Source organism: Phaenicophaeus curvirostris, chromosome 3 (assembly GCF_032191515.1).
Source record: "Phaenicophaeus curvirostris isolate KB17595 chromosome 3, BPBGC_Pcur_1.0, whole genome shotgun sequence".
Taxonomy (NCBI): domain Eukaryota; kingdom Metazoa; phylum Chordata; class Aves; order Cuculiformes; family Cuculidae; genus Phaenicophaeus; species Phaenicophaeus curvirostris.
In genome coordinates, this window is record NC_091394.1 from 90,094,528 (window position 1) to 90,113,792 (window position 19,265).

Here is a 19,265-nt window from a genome sequence, read left to right on the forward strand (position 1 = left end):
TGTCATGGAGGTCAAAAATCTGCATCAAGATGAAGATTGTGTTCTTAAGACAGAGATTTCATCTGCTTATCAAAAGATGGGGAGGGGCTCTTTGTCAGGTAGTGTAGTGATAGGTCAAGGGGTAGTGGTTTTAAGCTGAAAGAGGAGGGATTTGGATATTAGGAAGATATTTTTTACTGTCAGGGTGGTGAGGCACTGGAATAGGTTGCCCAGAGAAGTTGTGGAAGCCCCAGCCCTCAGGGTGTTCAAGGTCAGGCTGAATGAGGCTTTGAGCAGTCTGATCCAGTAGAGAGTATCCCTGTCCATGCCAAGGGGGTTAGAACTGGATGATCTTTAACATCCTTCTAACCCAAACTATTCTATGATTGGATATTTTCCTTGCTGCGTTTTTGGTGCACAGAGGCTGGAAACCAACTGTTTACAAGTCAAGTAGCACTGGAGTGAGAGGTAGAGAGGTTTACCTGAGGAATAGGACTTCATACAGTCTAGATGATGAGTTCTGTGCTTGCCTGGGAGTATGTTACAGGAATGTTGCTATGGCTGATGAGCATGTCCTTAGAGAATTTATTCTTTTTATAGCAGGTTGAAGAATATTTTTAATTAACTCCCTTATATGGCCAAAATAATCCCCTTGTTCTACAATATTAGATCTGGTTTTAATAGGTAGAAGGGGAATGCCCTTGAAAATAGTTTTAGTTCTGAATTAAAGGCATTAACTGATACTAAAAACTTAAAACTAACCAGGTGTAGTCAGTGTAGTGATTGAAGGGTTATTTTATGCACTTCCCTCTGGATATTTGATACAAATTTCTTTTTGTTTATATTTCTCATCTCAGATACAGGAAAGAAAGTAAAATGAAAGTTTACTGTATAAAATTGAAGTACTTTATTTTTACATAGTTTTATTTAAATACATTGAACAACCAAAGGTAATTTTAATATTGCTCAGTTTCTTTGTGCCATTAGCAGAACATGTGTTTACCTGTAGATTCCAACTTTTATGTTAACTATGCTATTCTTTTTACAGAGTAGGATTGGATTTTAGTAAGTCTTGGAAGACAGTAAATGGATGACTATATCTATGCTTTGGACATAATAAAAATATTCAGTGAGTGAACATGAATTGTTGGTTTAGGTTGTTAATGTTCTGCAAACAATAGATAACAAAGTAGGGACTATTAAAATTTTTCTGAGAGAAATTCTAGCAACAGATAAATAATACAATCCACATGTTTTCTGTTTGGCTTGGTTGCAGTAAAAAGTTAACTAATCTGTCAGGTTTAAACTCAATGGGTAGAGTTTGGTATTTTATGTTGGAAGTCAGCTTGCGGGTTTTGTTTTTCTCTAATTTTGTACAAGTAAACTGTAGCTGTGAATGTTCAGAAAAACTCATTTGAAATAAAACTAGCTTGTAATACCTATTTTTCTAATTCACGGAACAGGGTTTATTTAGTAAACAATGTGACAATTTTTGTGCACCTCAGCATTTCCTCTAAATATATTTGCATTAAACACTGGTTCATTAGCACTGGTCTCTTCAGTCTAGAATTGGTATGGATTTGTTATTTAGGGGAAATTATTGATTGTGTACCTTATGATTTCCAGAGTTTTTAAAAATACCTATAGGAAAATCCTGTACTTATGTAATCCAAGTAGATACAGTGTAGGAAGTAAAACAATAAAACTGTTGAGAAATAACAGGAAACCAGAAAGTAACTTCAGAATCACTGAACTCAAAAGTTATTTTCTACCTGATGTATTGTAGTCTTTGTAAGTATGAATGTTAAGGATTTAAATTCTGTAATCCTTGCTTCTTAGATTCTGAAGTATTGTCAATATTACTAACCTATTAATTTTTTAAACACTTCTCTAATTTTAGAGATAAAACCTTGTTTTTAAAAAGGCTTTTTGGTCAGCAGTCTACCTTAAATAACTTTTTTTCTGACTGTTCTTCGGCAAGATAAAGTGAGTAGGTTTTGTTGCAATATTTATCACTCTACAGTGATAATGTGGCTGCTGACTGAACACAGGCTTTTCTGAAACTATACTGATATTTTTTTTTTCTCTAGACACAGAAGAAATGAACTGCATTTTCACTGAAGTAATCAATCTGGCTCTGTGCAGTTCAATGTGATGAGCTGCGAATCACAAACTGACAATCTGTCTTTTATTCCTTTCTCTTTTCTTGTGCCTGACCTTGTTAACAGAATTTGATACTGAAGTTTTTCACGTGTTTGGTGGCTTTATGTAGATGTCCCAGAGCTAATCAGATAAGCTTACAGAGTGCAGAGCCCTGGAGTGAAGTAACTGCTTCTGTGCTAGTGTGAGAGAGCAAATTTCTGGAAAAGGAGAGAGTACCTGGGGAGTGAAATCATATCCAGGATGAGGCAATATGTTCAAGTTCCAACTGTTGAGCAAGATAAAGCTTATGATTATAATGCTTCTTTTGAGCCAAGACCATGTATGTGTTTGGGTAGGTGAAATTACCATTTTCTGATAATGTGGACTGATTCTTCTTACTGTTGTTATGTAGAATAAATGTGTGCAAAAAAAAAAGAGGTATCTGTACAGCTGGGAAATATGTACGGTCTTAAAATGTAAATTGCAAATTACAGCATTAAACTTGGAAAATTCCACCATTGCAGAAGTAAACCTTTTTATATTGACTATCACGTAGCAGTGTGAACTTCTCTGTAGATACTGCTTTAACCTTCATATTTACTTGTATAAAATGATGTAAAGATATCTTCGAGGGGAAGACCATTAAAATGTAAATTTTGCCTGTTACTGAAAAGGAGTTGTCACAAGATATTTTGGAGATAAATTTACATAGAGTGGCACAAGTTCTCTTTACCTGGCTTAGTGACTGTTTAGTAATAACAAAACCACCTATTTACGTGAAACGAATCTGTTTGTTTGGATCAAATTTTATCTGCTTTTTTTATCTCTGAGAAGTAGAGACTGTTTTCTTTTCATCAGCTTCTTTCCATCTTTCAAAACATTAATCTTTTCTGGTCCATGTAGTGAAATGTTCCTAGGCTTTGTTTTTTTTTTTTTATTTCCATCTACTTTTAATATGCCTTGTTAAGACTTGATTTTTATGGGTTTTTTTTTAATATTCATACTTGTTTTTTAAAAAAACAAACTATTCTTGTTTTTATTAATCTTTCGTGGTTCTGTCAAAACACTGAGCAATGATAAATAAATTTCCCACAGTCTCTCTTATGACTTAATTGTTTTGAGGTTTACTTTTTTTCTTCTTTCTTTTAGTGTTCTTCAGAAACCCTACCTATATTTTTTTTCTGATACTGCTCTGCTTAAATTTCTACACACAAAATACCTTTGGAGGCTGAAATCTTTGATAGATTAAACCTAGCTTTCTAGTGTTTGAATGTTTCTTAGAAAATTATTTTAATGACAAAATTCATATTAATTTTAGTTTTATAGTTTGAAGATAAGTGTGCTATAATTAAGCATATAACAAAGTAAATATACTACTGAAAATCCAGGATGAGGAGAAGAGAAAGTTTTTAGAGCTTATGTAATAAGTTTATTGTTTGGCCTTTTTTTTATTGTCAAAATACCATAAATTTGAAGAGTAGTATTTGAACACTATTGAGTTTCCATTAACTGAAACCACTAAGTAATGGTGCTAGAATGAGTTGGTACTGCTATCTGATATTTCATCCTTCTCAAGGAGTGACTGTATCCAGGTTTTATGTCCAATTTATGTAATTGCCACGGTTCTGAAACACTGTTTGAAGACCTAAATTGTCATTCTTTGCAAGGATTTTCACTTCTGCCATTCAGAGAGGAAGAAACTAATGCTAGAAGAATATGTAATTACCTTTGTCTTGCATACTTTATTTCTGATATTTTCTGTTCTTCCTATGTTTTAGGTAGCTGTAGCATAATATTTTACTGTAGTTACTGTAAGAATATTTGCTACACTTAGCAGTAATTAAATATGCTGTTACTCTGCACCAACATTAGTGATCCGTAAGGTAGAAAATCAAGTACGAAAAATCAAGCACAAAATGTGTTGAGCCGGATGCAGAGCTGCATACCTAATTCAAGAAACATTTAAGAGAATTAGGCTTGGTTTTTGTGGATTTTGGTGGTGTTACTTGAATTTCCAAATACTGGGTGATATGCTAGGCCCTAATGAGATGCTCCTTTTTATAATATTTTACTTAATGTTAAAAAGCTACACAACATTACTCTCAAAAGAGTACATTCGTACAGCTACGCAAATTATTTCTGTTTCAAGTCAAGTAGTTTTTTAACCTATTTTGATAGCTACATTTTTCAGTGGCATATGGAATAGCTTTGATTTTATCTACTTAGCACCTGCCACTTTTATGTAAATGTACATTTTTACATTGGTTAGAATCCTGTGAGCAGGGCATGTCAGCAGAAGGAATCATATGAAATTAACAGTAGTAACAAATCTGCTCACAAAAATTCTCAGTATTCCAGTTCATTTCTGTGTGTTTTGTGTTCTTATCATTATGAATTGAAGTTTAAGACTGTGCTAAACTTACTGATGATATATGACTCTATAATTCATAAATTTGGTGGAAAGACCACTGAGGAGAACTTAAAGTGTGCTATTGAAATCATGGACCTGCCTTTGATAATTTTTTCTGCTAAAATAAATTACAAGGATTAAGTTGTCAGACTATGAGTGCGATTCAGCTTTTTGTCCAAAAGACAAGTAGTGTCAGAACAGGTGGAATAGGACAATATCTATGCATGCAGGGTCTTGTAATAAAAGCAGGTACAGCAGGAGAGGTCTCTGTCATGAGACTCCCAGATGTTCTGGTAAATTTAGTTGGAAACAACCAAGGTTATTTGGATATCTTAAGTAGAGGAATACAAGCCCTGATGGTTTTTTTCCAATGCTTCTTCACATCGAGAAAAAATTGCAGATAAATTATAGTCATCAAAGTTTCTGCCAAGATATCCTTTATTCTTTTCCCTTCTTTTGATTTGCAGTAAAAGCTTTTTCAGCTTGCTTTGTTTCCAGCAAAGTGTTTTATGATTTTTTTTGAGTACATAAATGAATACTTTTCTTTAGGTTTCTGTAAGATATTTAGGTACTCTGAATGCTTGAGGTGCTGAGGATTGAAAGACCAGGCAATCGCTGAACTGCCTGCATACTTGGTATGCTGTTGTTCAGTATATTATTTTCAGTTTATTGGTTCTTATGTATAAGAGCTGCTTTAACGTTAACATGAGGCTTGACCAGTCTGGCAGTATGTCCACTGAAACATTTAAAACTTGATTTATCAAAACTTTTAATTTCTTTGGGAATAAATCTGCAGTGATAAAACAATTGGACCAGATACCTAGAAATATTTTTTCAGTTTTTTTTTTATGTTGAGTTTTTAGTTCAAGTAAATGGGAATTACCCAAATTCTAGTAGTCGTGAATGCTAGAAAAAAAACCCCCATATTTTGTAGATTTCTATCTTGTTAACACAGGCAGTATGATTCTTTTTAAATTAATAAAATTGCAAGTACGTGTATTGTTCTGATTATATGAGTACAATGTTGGTAGTAGAGTAGAAATGCGATCAAAAAAATACCTTTTGTCACTTCAGTTGACTGTCTTTTGTCTAATGCCCAGTAAAATAGTGATGATGAAGGGAGAGCTGGTTTTTCATATTGTGCTTTATATGATTGCCTGTAAAACAGGAGATTTCATAGTTGACTTTCTTTATAGAGGAGTGAACATAGTGCTTGTTTGGTTGCGTTTTTGAAATGATCGTTCAGAATGAAGATAAGTGTTTTAATATTACTACATTTTAAAATATCTTATTTTTTTGTGCATGTACAGCTGGATGACAAGTGCATTCTAATACTTAACATGCTTGCATATTTTCTCATGTATTGCATTATTGTAGTAGTTTTGCTTATTTGACTTCTCAGTCATTTTCAATTACCGTAATTTTGCTTTGTTGCTGACAGTAACAAGCAACTGAATTCACTGTTAACTTTTTTTTCCACCTTGCTTGTCAGCTACTTGTGTAGCATGAAAATACCAGAGTTCCTAGAACTTAATTCTAAATTCTGCTGGGTAAATCTCTCTGCAGGAGTGTGCTGCTGCTGTGCTGCTTTGCGACCTCGCTACAAGCGTCTGGTAGATAATATATTTCCTGAAGATCCAAAAGTGAGTGATGACTTTAAAATTTTAAGAGATTGACATTTGCAGTTTTTTTTGTTAGCAACTTGTGCTTTAGTAATTTTATTTTGTTTTTCTTGTCTGTTCTCACATTTTACAGCAAATTCTGCTTTAACACTTCATAGCTTTATTAGAGGTTAGTATAACAATTTAGCTGGAAAGTAACTTCTACAGATCATCTGCTCTAATTCCTTCTCAAAGCAGGGGTTTGCATATTGAAGGGTGAAATTAGTATGTTTTGTTCAGAGGAACAGAGATTTAATTGAACAGGGTATTCTACAGCAGAGGTAACACTTAATTTTGTAACTACTAGAACCATAAACATTTGTTTTATTTTTGCAGGTGATACCTTTTTCTGCAGGATTTTAGTTTTCTATCTCTTGACATATTTACTGTGTATGTCTTTAGAGTTCTGGTAGACTGTAATGATCCAAAGAGATTTGCTGTTGTTTTTTTTTTATTTTTTTACCATTGGTCATATTCAGTTCTTTTCATTTCACTTGGACATTTTTGGAGCTGTGTTGTAGCCCTACTCTTACTGTCTGTGAAAATAAATAGTTTCTGTGTTATCATCTAGTAATGCCTGTATCTTCACATAATCACATGGTGGTTCAGGCTAATTCAGAGTTTATACTTCTACTGCCAGATTTTTTCAAATGTGTTAACAGATTTTGTTATCTAGTAGAAGTGAGCAGAACAATTAGCATTTGTATAACGTTTAGCTTATATCTTATAAAGTATGCGGACTTTTCTTTAAAATACTTAGTGCCAGTTACTATATAAGTGCATGTTACTGGCTTCAAAGAAAATGTTTTCTCTGTATATGGTTTGTTGAAATCATGGAACAATAAGGGTTTATATAGTTATTTGGTTTAATCTACTTGTTTTGTACAGTTTTAGAAACACCCTGAATGGCTGTATTTGCAGTCTTGTTGCTTTAATCTCGCTTAGTAGCTCTGAGTTGGCAGTCCTTAGTCTCTGCTTTTGTTAGTATTAACTGGTTTGGTACAGGACACAAGCCAGTCTGTGGTGTTTCACTGATAATTGTAATTATATTGTCACCTGAGGATATCCATAACACAATTCACATTGGGACTAATATGTTAATTTTAGATCTTATTCTAACAATTAGCCTTCAGGTACCCTGTGTGTCAGGTTTGTCCAGGAAGTAAATTTGAAGAAATAATGTTAAACTACAATCTTGTTGTATATGGTCTGAAAATTATACATGAAATAGACTTTGGAGGGGTGGTGAATGAGAAAAGAAAAACATTGTGCCAGTACGAAAAATGCACATCTTAGAACTTATAACATATTTCACCGAAAACCTTTTTTAAAAATACCTGCTCCTCCCTCTCCTGCTAGAACCCTCCCGCCCTGCCCCCCCAAAAAATGATGGGGAAAGATAGTTGCTTCATTCCTTTAAAAAATAGTTCACCTATTTTTTTCGGTTGCTGATTTTTGCACCTAAGCTATTGACAGTTTTGCTCAAGAGTTGGTTTTGTTTGTTTTTTTTTTTTTTTCCAGTAGTTTATTCCCAGGCTCAGACTTTGTAAATATTGAGCACACAAAATGAAAAACACTTAAAGCTTTATACTTTCAGTGAACTTTTGAATGTCTGTTTTTAGGATGGTCTTGTTAAAGCTGATATGGAAAAGCTGACTTTCTATGCAGTTTCTGCACCAGAAAAGCTGGATCGAATTGGTGCTTACCTAGCAGAGCGACTGACCAGGGATGTTGTCAGACATCGTTATGGGTAAGGAAATGTTAATGTTAAAAATAGGTGGTGACATGTAGCTGCATTTCATTGTGTTTGTTCTGATCAAGTTTAGGAGGCAGGACAGACTCTTTGTGGTGAGTTAACCTTATCTGGCTGCCATGTGCCCACCCAGCTGCTCTGTCACTCCTTTTCAGCTGGACAGGGAAGAAAATAAGATGGAAAAGTTAATGGGTTGAGATAAGGACAGGAAGTTCACTCAGCAATTACTGTTATGGGCAAAACCCCCTCAACTTGGGGAAGATTGATTTAATTTATTGCAAATGAGTAACAGTATAGAGTAGTGAGAAACACAAAGCTAAAACCACCTTTCCGCCAGTGCCCTTTCTTCCCAGGCTCAACTTCTCTTTTGACTCCTCTATCTCCTCCCTCCGGAGCAGTGCACAGCAGTGAGGAATGTGAGTTGCTGTCAGCTCATCACCTCTTTTCTCTGCTGCTTCTTTCTCCTCATGCTCTTCCTCTGCTCCAATGTTGAGTCTTTCTCACAGTAGATAGCCCTTCATGAACTGTTCTATCATGGGTCCTTCCTGCAGGGTGAGGTCCTTCATGAACGGACTGCTCCAGCATGGATCTCCTGCAGATCACAGGTCCTGCCAGATAAGCTGCTCCTGCATGGGGTCACGGCTCCTGCCAGCAGCCTGTTCTAGGAGCCTGCTCCAGCAGAGCCTTCCCATGGGCTGCAGGTTCCTTCAGGGCACATCCACCTACAGGGGGTCCTCCATGGTCTGCAGTGTGGATATCTGCTCGCTGGAGGTCCTCTCTGGGCACTACCAGTGTCAGTGAGGGGCTCAACTTTGGGACTGGTACATCCATTTTGGAGTCAGCTGGGAAGCTTCTGGTGTCTTCTAGTCACCACTGCTACCCCTTGCTACCAAAATCTTGCAGTGAAAACCCAGTACGCTGTTGAATGTCATTCAGAGTATTGGTAACTGGGGTTATCTTTCTTTTCAGCCCTTGAGGCTAAATTGTGTTGAAATGGGAACTTTAAAATTCTGCTATACTTGTAAGTCCAATTTGAGCTAGAAATTTTGAAGGACATAGAGTCAAAAGAGGTAGAAGATTTTAAGATGGAATTGGAGTAGGAAAATACTGAGTCCTAGAACTGGCAGGAATTGGAAAAGAAAGGCAACATTCATTACAGGCCATCATTTTTGGCCTTCATCATGTCAAAAGCTAATTTATAACTTTGTAGAATGGTTAAATGGCCATTATTTAGAGTAATTAATTTTGTTCACTGCTTTTATTTACTCTTTTTCATTTATTTAGCAGTCTGACTCTGCAGGAGCATGAATAAGTTGCTGGCTTTCCATAGTGGGAATTGTATAGGCAGAGAATCTGTAGGCTAGAAAGCTGGGATTTGTAATTGACAATAAAATGTGCTAGGAAAGAAAACTGAACTGTATTTACTCTGTTACCAATTATCATGACATCCCTTCTAAAACACTCAGCATTCCCCCCCCAAAAAAAAACCAAAAAAAAGTGTGAAGGTGGGAAATACCAGTAATTTCCAGTGAGAAATATGTGCCTTCCAGTCTTTCTTTTCTAATTTTTGTAATAATAAGGATGTAAATTGAACTAATTGAGGTAATGATACATGTTGCACATCTTTATCTGAATCTCTTAATTAATTTTCAGATATGTTTTAATTGCCATGGAGGCATTGGACCAACTTCTAATGGCTTGCCATTCTCAAAGCATAAAACCGTTTGTGGAAAGTTTCCTTCATATGGTGGCCAAGCTTCTGGAATCAGGCGAACCAAAGCTGCAAGTTCTTGGAACTAATTCTGTGAGTGAACTCAGATGCTGTATCAAATCAGAATAAATCTTTGCTTGTTTACTATGGGAAAGTAGTTTCAGAAGTCTCAAAGTATCTGCCAGTTAACATGAATTGAGAAGATTCTTTGCATGGCAGGCTGTACCATTTGGGCCTAAACACAGAGAAGATATCAGCTGGAAGCAGAAAATTGTTTCCTTTCAGTCTCTATAAGTATTTTGAATTCTGAGCTCATCCCCTGCAGAAGTAACTTCTAGAATAAACAGGAAAGCTGTTCTGAGACTATGTGTTTTGAAACTTTAAACAGACCTCCTGGAGCCATTCTATAGGTATGGCAGTGTTTTCTTGCTCTGTGGCAATGAGACTGATGGTATGAGATGGGGGAAATAACATCTTTTTCCACAGAAAGATTCCTGTTAGCTGAGAAGTAGCCTGGAGGCAAAAGCTTTCAGTGTTATAACCTCACCATCTTATATTTCAGGATTCAGATCTAGGCTTGAGTGGCATAACTAAAAGTGTCAAAATTAAGATTTGGAGATCTTGTTTTCTAAGTAGAGAAATGGGTGCAATCAATATTATAGTTCTCTGATACTTCCCTTCTAGCTGTTGTATTTCCCAGCTGGTACAACAGGAATATCGTAAATTGCAAGGTTGTGGACTGTTTTCACTTAGACTGACTGCTTCTACATGAGTAAAGAAGTAATGATTGCCATTATTAGCTGGGGGGAGGATAGGGAGGTGGGCGTGAGGGGGTAGGGGTGTTTATTGTGGATTCTGCAAAACTGTTTGGCTTTCCTTTGGACATGATTCTCAGTCGATGGAAATAAATGGGGTTGCATTTCAGGGTGTAGTAAAGCGATGCTATTCTGGAGCAGAATTTGTTATTATGGTGGAATGCAAAGAATTCTTGCTGTGATGTAAGGGAGGAGTGTCCCCTTGTGCTTCAGATTAACAGCATAACTTTACTGAGAGTAATCAGATACATGAAACATACATAAGTAGGTATTATTTATACATATTGATTTATCTCTTTTAATGTCTTTCTTTTAATCTCTTTCAGCTAGATTACCCTGCTTCTTGTGATTTGTTTGTATAATAATGCCTGGGTGAGAGCTCTTAGAGAAGTAACTTAGGAAATTATTTCCTGGTCTGCCAAAAGATGTACGTCAGTTTCCAATTGCTTAAGATACTTAGTGGCAGTTTCTGCCAGCCTCCACTTTAATGTACAAGACACACATCGCTTCCAAATGAGTGTTATTGAACAGAACTCCACCTTATGGTAATCTGTTTGATATGCCCATCAGTTCCGAAATGAGCAAAGTAGATTAATGAACTTCCTAAATTAGGAGACAATTAGTGTTTGTCTATTGTAAAACTCAGTAACCAAAAATAATTGTTTTCCTAAATAAGATGTCAAATTCTGTGAGGAGAGTGAATCTGCATTGCTCATCATCAGTATTCCAAAATCTCATTTTAGTCTAATAATGCTAATTTCCCTTGGTGCCTTCTGTAGTCAGTGAAGGGAAAAGATATGCGTTGACTCAAGAGTAGCAAAGTGTATTGACACTGACAGCTTGTCCGTTAACAAGGTCACTGACCTACTGTATTCTTAATTCAATTTTGTTAGATGTGGAGAAAGTTTACCATCACATTTAGCCTCTTTTAGTTTTTTCTTTCCTCCTGAATGAAATGAATGAACAAGGACACAAACACAAAAAGGAGTAGAGATGGTATAGCGACTGAATAATATTCCAAGTGCTTTCGTTACTCTGATGTAGCAGCTTGAAGCGGCAACTGGTATCACCTGGAAGAGAAAAAGAAATTCTTTATTAGATGTCTTTAAGCTAATGAAAAGTCAGGCAACCTTTGGAAAAGTTTGTATAATATTTTTAGGTTAAATTCTTGTTTTAGGCCAATACAAATTTATAGTGTGATTACACTTAAAAAGATATGGTGTTTGATTGTGGCTATAAGTAGATCTTGATTATTTTCCATCCCAAAGATGACTTTCAAAGTTTCACTAAGATGCAAAAGTGGTGATGTCTTTCAAGAGAGATTGAACTGTCTGACTTTTATCATAGTTTTTTCTCACGAACAGGTTTCTCTTTAGCTATGGGGACTCTTGAGCCATCAGGGTTTCAAATGAAATAAATCTGTGTACTGAATGACTCTGGGCAGCTTAAAGTCTTGGAAAGAGCTAGAAGTTCCTACTGTCTTCCAAGGGTTTTCCCTGACTTCCAAATACCAGATTTTGGATGCAGAACTTACTCTACTTGGTGCTCTGTATATTACAAAAACCCTGAAAGTTTCATTCCACTGTTTCACATTTTAAATTTATTTCTGAAATCAAATTTCAATTTTTAAGTTGATTTACTTCTAAAAAGGAAACTTGAAGATTACTGTTTCATAAAAACACTTGTTTGTTTTTCATTTGTGTACTTTCATGCCCGATCTTGAGGTTCCCTGTAATTAATCTTATGACTCTTTATATGTTGCATTTGTAAATTATGTTAGCTTATCTCCTATAGCAGCAGTGTTGTTTTTGGTTTGGGTTTTTTTATGACATCATTGTAAATCTATTTATATAGGGAGGTACTTGGAAACAGATGAAAATCAGTAGTGAATTTGTCATATCGTACTTTGTTTTGAACTAGACCAGATTTCAAATTGGCAGTGTCTATGAAGTTCAAAATGTCTTTTTCTATCATGGAAGATATTTTTATTAACCATGTGCTAGGATAGCATATGCTAGCAAGGGAGCTGAAAATATGTGAGGGGGAAAAGTGATGTTTCCTTGGCTTATGGATTACAGGATCTGAATACTGATGGCAGTAAGCTTTTATTTAGAAACTTATGGCAATACTAAATGTCTCTTTAAACATTTTGCAGGATTTCTGTAGCTGCATAACAAGTAAAATGTCTCTCATGTACAAATAAGTGAATGTATTGCTTAGATCCATAGTGGTTATTTTGCTTAGAATTAATCAGTTATGCCTGTACTTCCTACCTAGAGGTGAACAGTGTTTAAAATCTTCGAACCTGTCAATTTTTTCTAGGACAAGATTTTTTTTAAACATTTTTTATTTTATGACCTCTTTTTTTTTAGAGATTCCAGAATTTTTTTTTTAATTTGTTTTTTAGTGAGCATCTGGTCATAAGCAAAGGGGTATGTAATTTAGTAATTACTAGATTTAGTTGTAACTTTCATCTTAAGCTATGTTGACAAAACTCTGTTAAATGCAAAACATTTTAAGATGATTTAGAATGTTGATGGCTGTATTCTTTTTATTCTGATAATAAAAGAGTGTGGTTTCATCTGAAAATCAGCACATATATGTAGGACCAAGTATTACCACATTTTATATTATTTACCATAAATGCTTTCTCTAGTTGTTAGGGTGCTTTGTTTTAGAAGGGCAGTGTCTTCTTAGGAACAATGAAATATCGATACCATGAATGACAGTGTCTGTCTTCCTGTGCATGAGAAGGTGACTGTTATTGCTGGTTGTCATCATTTGTCACCTAAAAAGAAGACAAACAGTATCCCAAGTGGAAAATTAAGCAGTCAGTACCTGATGTAACAAGATTATTATTGTATTTATTAGTGTTGGCTTATAAAAGCAGTTGGATTTGGTATAATTGAAGTGTGTCTATATGTAAAAGTAGTATAAAATGTCAAGACTGAAAAATTAAGGATGTCAGAATTAATATTCCCCGTAGAGAATCATTTGTTTGTCTTGGTTGTCTGCACCATGCGAATCTGTAAGTATGTGATGGAAACTTCTTTATTCCAAGATGCTTCTCATTCTGTGTACCGATGTGGAATTATGTGCTAGTAGCAATTTAATGCACAGTGAAGCATTTAATCTCTAGGATTGCTGCTTTCTCTTTTTTTATAGGTGTCGATGGTACAGGGAGACAGGATTACTCAAAGCACACTGTCTCTTTCTGTAGGTTAATAAATTATTTTTTAAATTGCATGTGTGCATCTACTAGAATTTGAGTGATGCTGGGTAAATTTGTTTAGGCAGTCCTCTTAGGGTCATTCACAGTTAAGTATTGCTTCATCCTACTGATGGTTTCACTCTCTGGTCTTGCAGTTTCATAGCCACACTGGTGTGGCCCTGTGAGCCACATTGCTGACTTTGTTACACAACTCCACATGTGCCTTTCAGGATGATTTTCATCCTAGTGGCATTAAGTAAAATAGAATGTGAAGCTATGGGCCCCATTCCAGTAAAACTCAAAATGAGGAGTGTCAGGTGACCTTAACTATTAATAACTAAACTAAATCACCAATTTGTATTGCTGAGAACCTCATATTGTGATTATTTATTGTGATGATTTTAATACTGTGTTTGTGAAGTTAATGTATGCATCCAGTATTTGAAACTTTTCTATTTAGGTTTGAAGTACATACATACATTCACATACTTCTTGTTAATGCAGTGCTGCATAGTTTGAGAGTCATATGCTCATAGGATATCACATCTTCCTATGTGATAGTTCCCTAACAATGAAACAGAGTAGCTTTGTCTAGAAAAGATCTGTCAGTATCAGCACCCCCTTTCCTCCAGTGGAAACATTAGAAAATTGCAGGCTGTAGAAGGCAGACTGACGAGCTCAGTCTGGAACAATATTAGAATCTTAGAATCATAGAATAGTTTGGGCTGGAAGGCACCTTAAAGATCATCTAGTTCCAACTCCCCTGCCATGGGCAGGGACATCCCACTAGATCAGGTTATCCAAGGCCCCATCCAACCTGTCCTTAAACACCTCCAGGGATGGGGCATCTACAACTTCCCTTGGCAACCTGTTCCAGTGTCTCACCACTCTCATGGTGAAGAAATTCTTCCTAATGCCTAGTCTAAATCTGCCCTTCTCCAGCTTATATTCATTTCCCCTTGTCCAATCACCACAAGCCTTTATGAATAGTCCCTCTCCAGCTTTCTTGTAGGCTCCTTTCATATACTGGAATGTCGCTATAAGATCTCCTCGGAGCCTTCTGTTTTCCAGGCTGAACAAGCCCAGCTCTTTCAGCCTGTCCTCATAGGGAAGGTGCTCCAGCCCTCTGATCATCTTTGTAGCCCTCCTCTGGACCCATTCCAACAGCTCTATATCTTTCTTATGTTGAGGATTCCAGAACTATCTTCTGAACATATAATATCTTCCTTCTTTATTTTGTGATAGATTTATTTGTTTCTATACTGATTGAATTTTATTGGTTTCAAAATTAATGGAAATAAGCTGTTACCAATGTAAGTTCGTTTTTCTACCTTCTGTATTGTACAATTATAGAAGATGCTTGTACTGTTAAAACTTCTGTGATTGCAAGCATGACCAAATGACACATTTACATCTATAAAAACTTTGTAAGTGTATTGTATGCAAGTGCTTGGGCTTCTCAGAAGAGTTTTGTCCTTTTTCAGTTTGAATGTTTTTTGTATTTGAAGCATGCTTGAAAATATCTTAGATGCTTAGGAGTAAAGTATCCTTTATTTAACAACAATAACAGCAGAAGAGCACCACTTGTAAGCAGGAAGAAAGTATAAACTCACGTGTGCTGTAAAACCTTAAAATTTCTATAATGAAATAAAAATGCTTTAATATTAGTATGCTTTACTAAATGACAGTGGAAATCAAAACTGTAATTACAGTTAGCCTTCTACTGGCCTAAATGTTCAGTCATCTGAATCTTGGAATATACTTCAAAAGTGCCTTATGTTCAGTAGATGAAATTGCTGTGTTGTATATGTGGGGAAATGAAAAAGAAAGTGTCTCTGGACATTTTAGTGCATGTGCCATTTTAAGAGGTCTTGCTTCCCTGTGACAAAGCTACATCACGATGTAGGAGGAATGTCCAGGTCAAGAGAGGGAGACCCTGACACTTCCTTAGCATGAATTTGTAATTCATTCTTATAAAGCAGTTTCCTGGTACAATAAATCTTTCTTCTAGCAAAACAGTTATAAGTTATATTTTTTATGTTGGAAGATCCCATCCATCAAATATTTTTGTATTTTAGATAATATTAATATGCTACTATTAAATGCTAGATTAGTTAAAATTCTCACAGCCTCTCCCATAATATTCTGTGTTCTTTTTGCTTTTTTTGTTTTGCATGCTTTTATGGAAATTTGCTGAGTGAATCACTTGTAGACTTGAACACTTGAATGTTTGGAAAATACTAAGATCATATTGGTTTTACCTTTTTTTTTTCCCATACCTGGACGCTGTGCTTTATTAAACTGTAAACACTAATTAGGTCCCTGTCTTCAGAAAACTTTGGAAAATCTTTTTCTGTTTGGTTATTCAGTGAAACAAAATGGTGAGATGCAAGACGTTTAAAGCTTTTTGCAGGGTCTCTTGGGAAGGAAATTATCATTTTTACAACTCACTGTATCAAAAAAAAACCCGTATGGTTACTGTTCGTGGATTGTCCTTCAAGCTGTGGCAGTAGACTGTACAGAATTGTTTCTTGTCTGTATGTCACTTTATTCTTACCTGGCTATACAGGATTTTCTCTACAGAAGGACATGTCAAATGGACTAATTTGATACAATCTTGCTGCATTTTCAGTAGTGGCTGAGAACACAGTTTTACAAACACTATCATTTTCAGCCACACCTGTAGCTTTCAGTGGGTGAGCTGGTAGTGAAGTCAAAAGGGATGAATGTTCTCAATAAAACAGAAAAAAGACTAAAAGAGTAGAAAAAGTAGTGTGTTTTTTTCTGAAATACACAGGTTTCACTTTCATCTCGAGAACTAGCTCAAAACCGCCACAAATCAGTATGATGTATATTATGCTGGAGTGCTTTGGACTTGTCTAGGTGTATATGGGTAATGTGCTAATAAAAACAGATTCTGCCTCTTAAAAAGTATGCAAGAAATGCCTTAGTCTGTGCTTAGCACTTGATAGGAAGAACACTGGGGTGGGAAAAAGTGGAGAGATCTTAATGGGACATCTCTGCTTCAGGGCAAAATCGGCACTATGTTAAATCTTTCCTGACAACCTTCCCATTCACTTTTTTCTTCCCTCTGTAGTCTGTTCTTAAAACTGTCAGTGATGGAGAATTCAAAAGGTTTCAGGCAGTCTGCTCGCATTAGGAAAGTAGGGTTTTTTTAGTGTCTAACTTAGGTGGCCTTTGCTTCTGTCTAAGCCCATTATTGCTTTTTCTGTTACCCTTGGACAAAGAAAACCATTTATTTCTTCTCTTTTTTAGCTGTCTTCAGTATGTTGTAAAACTAATATCTTTTAGGCAGCTCTAGACTAGATAATTTAATGTCTTTCAGTCTTTTTAACAGGTGTTTATCTAAGAATTTGTCCTTCCCTTGAATAATTGAAGGACTGTATCTGTTAATCACCATCTTCAGCTGTGATGCTTCAGCTGGATGCAGTGCTTCATGTAAGGGCTTATTAGTGCCAATTAGATGGCAAAAAATTCTTCGTAAGTGTCAGGGGTAATATGGATTCTTTTTCATGCTGTTATGATGGCATTAACTTTTATTGAATGTACAGTTTGTTAGAACCCAAAGTTCCTTTTCTGCATTAAGCTGTGTCTGGCTTGTTTTTGTAAAGCTATCTTAAAATGGAAATTTGCATTTGTCATTCCTAAGTTGCTTCCTTGATTTTTCAGGTCCTCTTTCTAGTTTGTCAAGAACCAGGCATCAAGTGTGCCTACAGCTCTGCAGCTTAATGTTCTTTGCAGATTTGATGAGCCCACTCTTGTCATATAAATTTGTAGTGAAACTCAAATATTACTGTATTCTAGGCAGGCTCCTACAGAAGTACAGTCAGTACTTTAGTCAGCAGCATTACTGGAGTTAAGATATGACAGATGCTGCTTCACAAAATCTATTTCATTGTCATAGGAATAACTTAGCCTGGGTTGATGTGATTTGTTCTTGATAAAACCGTGTTGACTGTTACTTAACTCTTTGTTACTTTCTAAATGTTTGCAGATTGGATTTTTTTTTTCAGTGTCTTTCTGTGAATAGAATTTAAGTTGACTGAGTTATAGGACCCCCACTCCTCCTTTTTCCCTTTTGTAAAGCTAGATAGAATTGACAAAATGCCTCCAAGTTTATTTCCCTTGAATTTCAGTAAGTCAGAATCTTACTAGTTAACCTGCTGCTGACAGTGTAGCATTTGATTGCATGGATTGCTCTCTACAGCTCACTGAGAGGAGGTTGCAGTGAGATCATGTTGGTCTGTTCTCCAAAGTAACAAGTGACAGGACAAAAGACAGTGGCCTGATGTTGTGCCAAGGGAGGTTTAGACTGGATATTAGGAAAAACATTCTCCACCAAAAGGGCTGTCGAGTGTTGGAACAGGCTGCTCAGGCAGGTACTGAAAAGGTGTGTCGATGTGGTGCTGAGGGGTATGGTTTACTGGTGGAGTTTGCAGTGTTAGGTTTATGGTTGGACTTGGTGACTCTGAGGGTCTTTCCCAACCCAAATGGTTCTATGAATTGATGACACTCATTATTCAAGTGTTAAATGTTTCTGTATTGCATGGCATGCTGTATTTCATGCAGTTGCACCCTTTCGTAATAATAGAGGTTGGAAAAGACTTCTAAGATCATGAAGTCTGACTGTCAGCGCACCACCATCCTGACTAAACCATGTCCCGATAACGATCTGAATGAAGCTCCAGTGGAAAGGCTTTAGAAAGAAAACTCTCCAATTTAACTTTTTCTTTTCTGGAGTTAAATATTTAAGTACTGTCAAATCTGGATTCTTTCCTATTGCAATGTTTTCTGTCACCTCTTAAATGAAGCTTAGTATTCATGATTCTCATTTGGGAAATTTGTGTCAAAAGGTTTTTTTAATGTATTTCACTTTCCAGTTTGTCAAATTTGCCAACATTGAGGAAGACACACCTTCATACCACAGACGCTATGACTTCTTCGTGTCTCGATTCAGTGCCATGTGTCATTCGTGTGACCACGATCCAGAAACACAAACCGAGTAAGTGCCATTCTGTATGTATTACAGAAAACTGTCTTAGCACATTAATATAATCTGTAATATAGCTTTTATTAAAATGTATAAGTGGAATAGTTCATTGCATAGGACGAAAATGAAAATCTGACTTTCTAAACAGCACTGAATATTGCAAATCTTAGGTGGCCAGAGCTCCTAGAATATTCAAGTGAAATTTTACATGAATAATGCCTGCTGGATTGCATGATTCTCTTCAGAAAGGCACTACTTACTACTGTAAATGTGTGCGAGTTGCGTAACTCATTTGAGGAATGAATAGCAAAAGCATATTTTGAGTATCTGCTGTTTGAGAATTACTCACTAAAATGGAATTTCTTAGATGTCTGCAGTATGGTACCATGTGTGAAACTGAAATGCCTTAATATATTAGCATTACAAATTTTTATAGTATTATGTAAGCACAACATTTTTTTTTCTTACTTCCAGTCCCTCTGGCAATGCTTTCTTTATACACTTCATCAATCAGCATTTAACTCCTGACCATTTTAGAAGTCTGAAGGCTTTTCAGATTATATGGTTTTCAT

At 35.9% G+C, this 19,265-nt stretch overlaps 1 protein-coding gene across 5 annotated transcripts in view; it reads left to right on the forward strand.

Annotated features, from left to right (window-relative positions):
* The window catches only part of EFR3A (EFR3 homolog A), an 81,514-nt gene that overhangs the window by 14,867 nt on the left and 47,382 nt on the right, over positions 1 to 19,265 (forward strand). For 2 of the 5 annotated variants that reach the window (XM_069854671.1, XM_069854672.1), the window contains exons 1-5: positions 2,300 to 2,473; positions 6,098 to 6,174; positions 7,815 to 7,942; positions 9,599 to 9,749; positions 18,584 to 18,705. In XM_069854671.1, the coding sequence (XP_069710772.1) occupies positions 2,383 to 2,473; positions 6,098 to 6,174; positions 7,815 to 7,942; positions 9,599 to 9,749; positions 18,584 to 18,705 (569 nt within the window). In that variant the 5' untranslated portion in view covers positions 2,300 to 2,382. Of the gene's footprint in view, positions 1 to 2,299; positions 2,474 to 6,097; positions 6,175 to 7,814; positions 7,943 to 9,598; positions 9,750 to 18,583; positions 18,706 to 19,265 lie in introns of those variants that run through there. The other 3 variants (XM_069854673.1, XM_069854674.1, XM_069854670.1) reach the window with 2 other exon arrangements.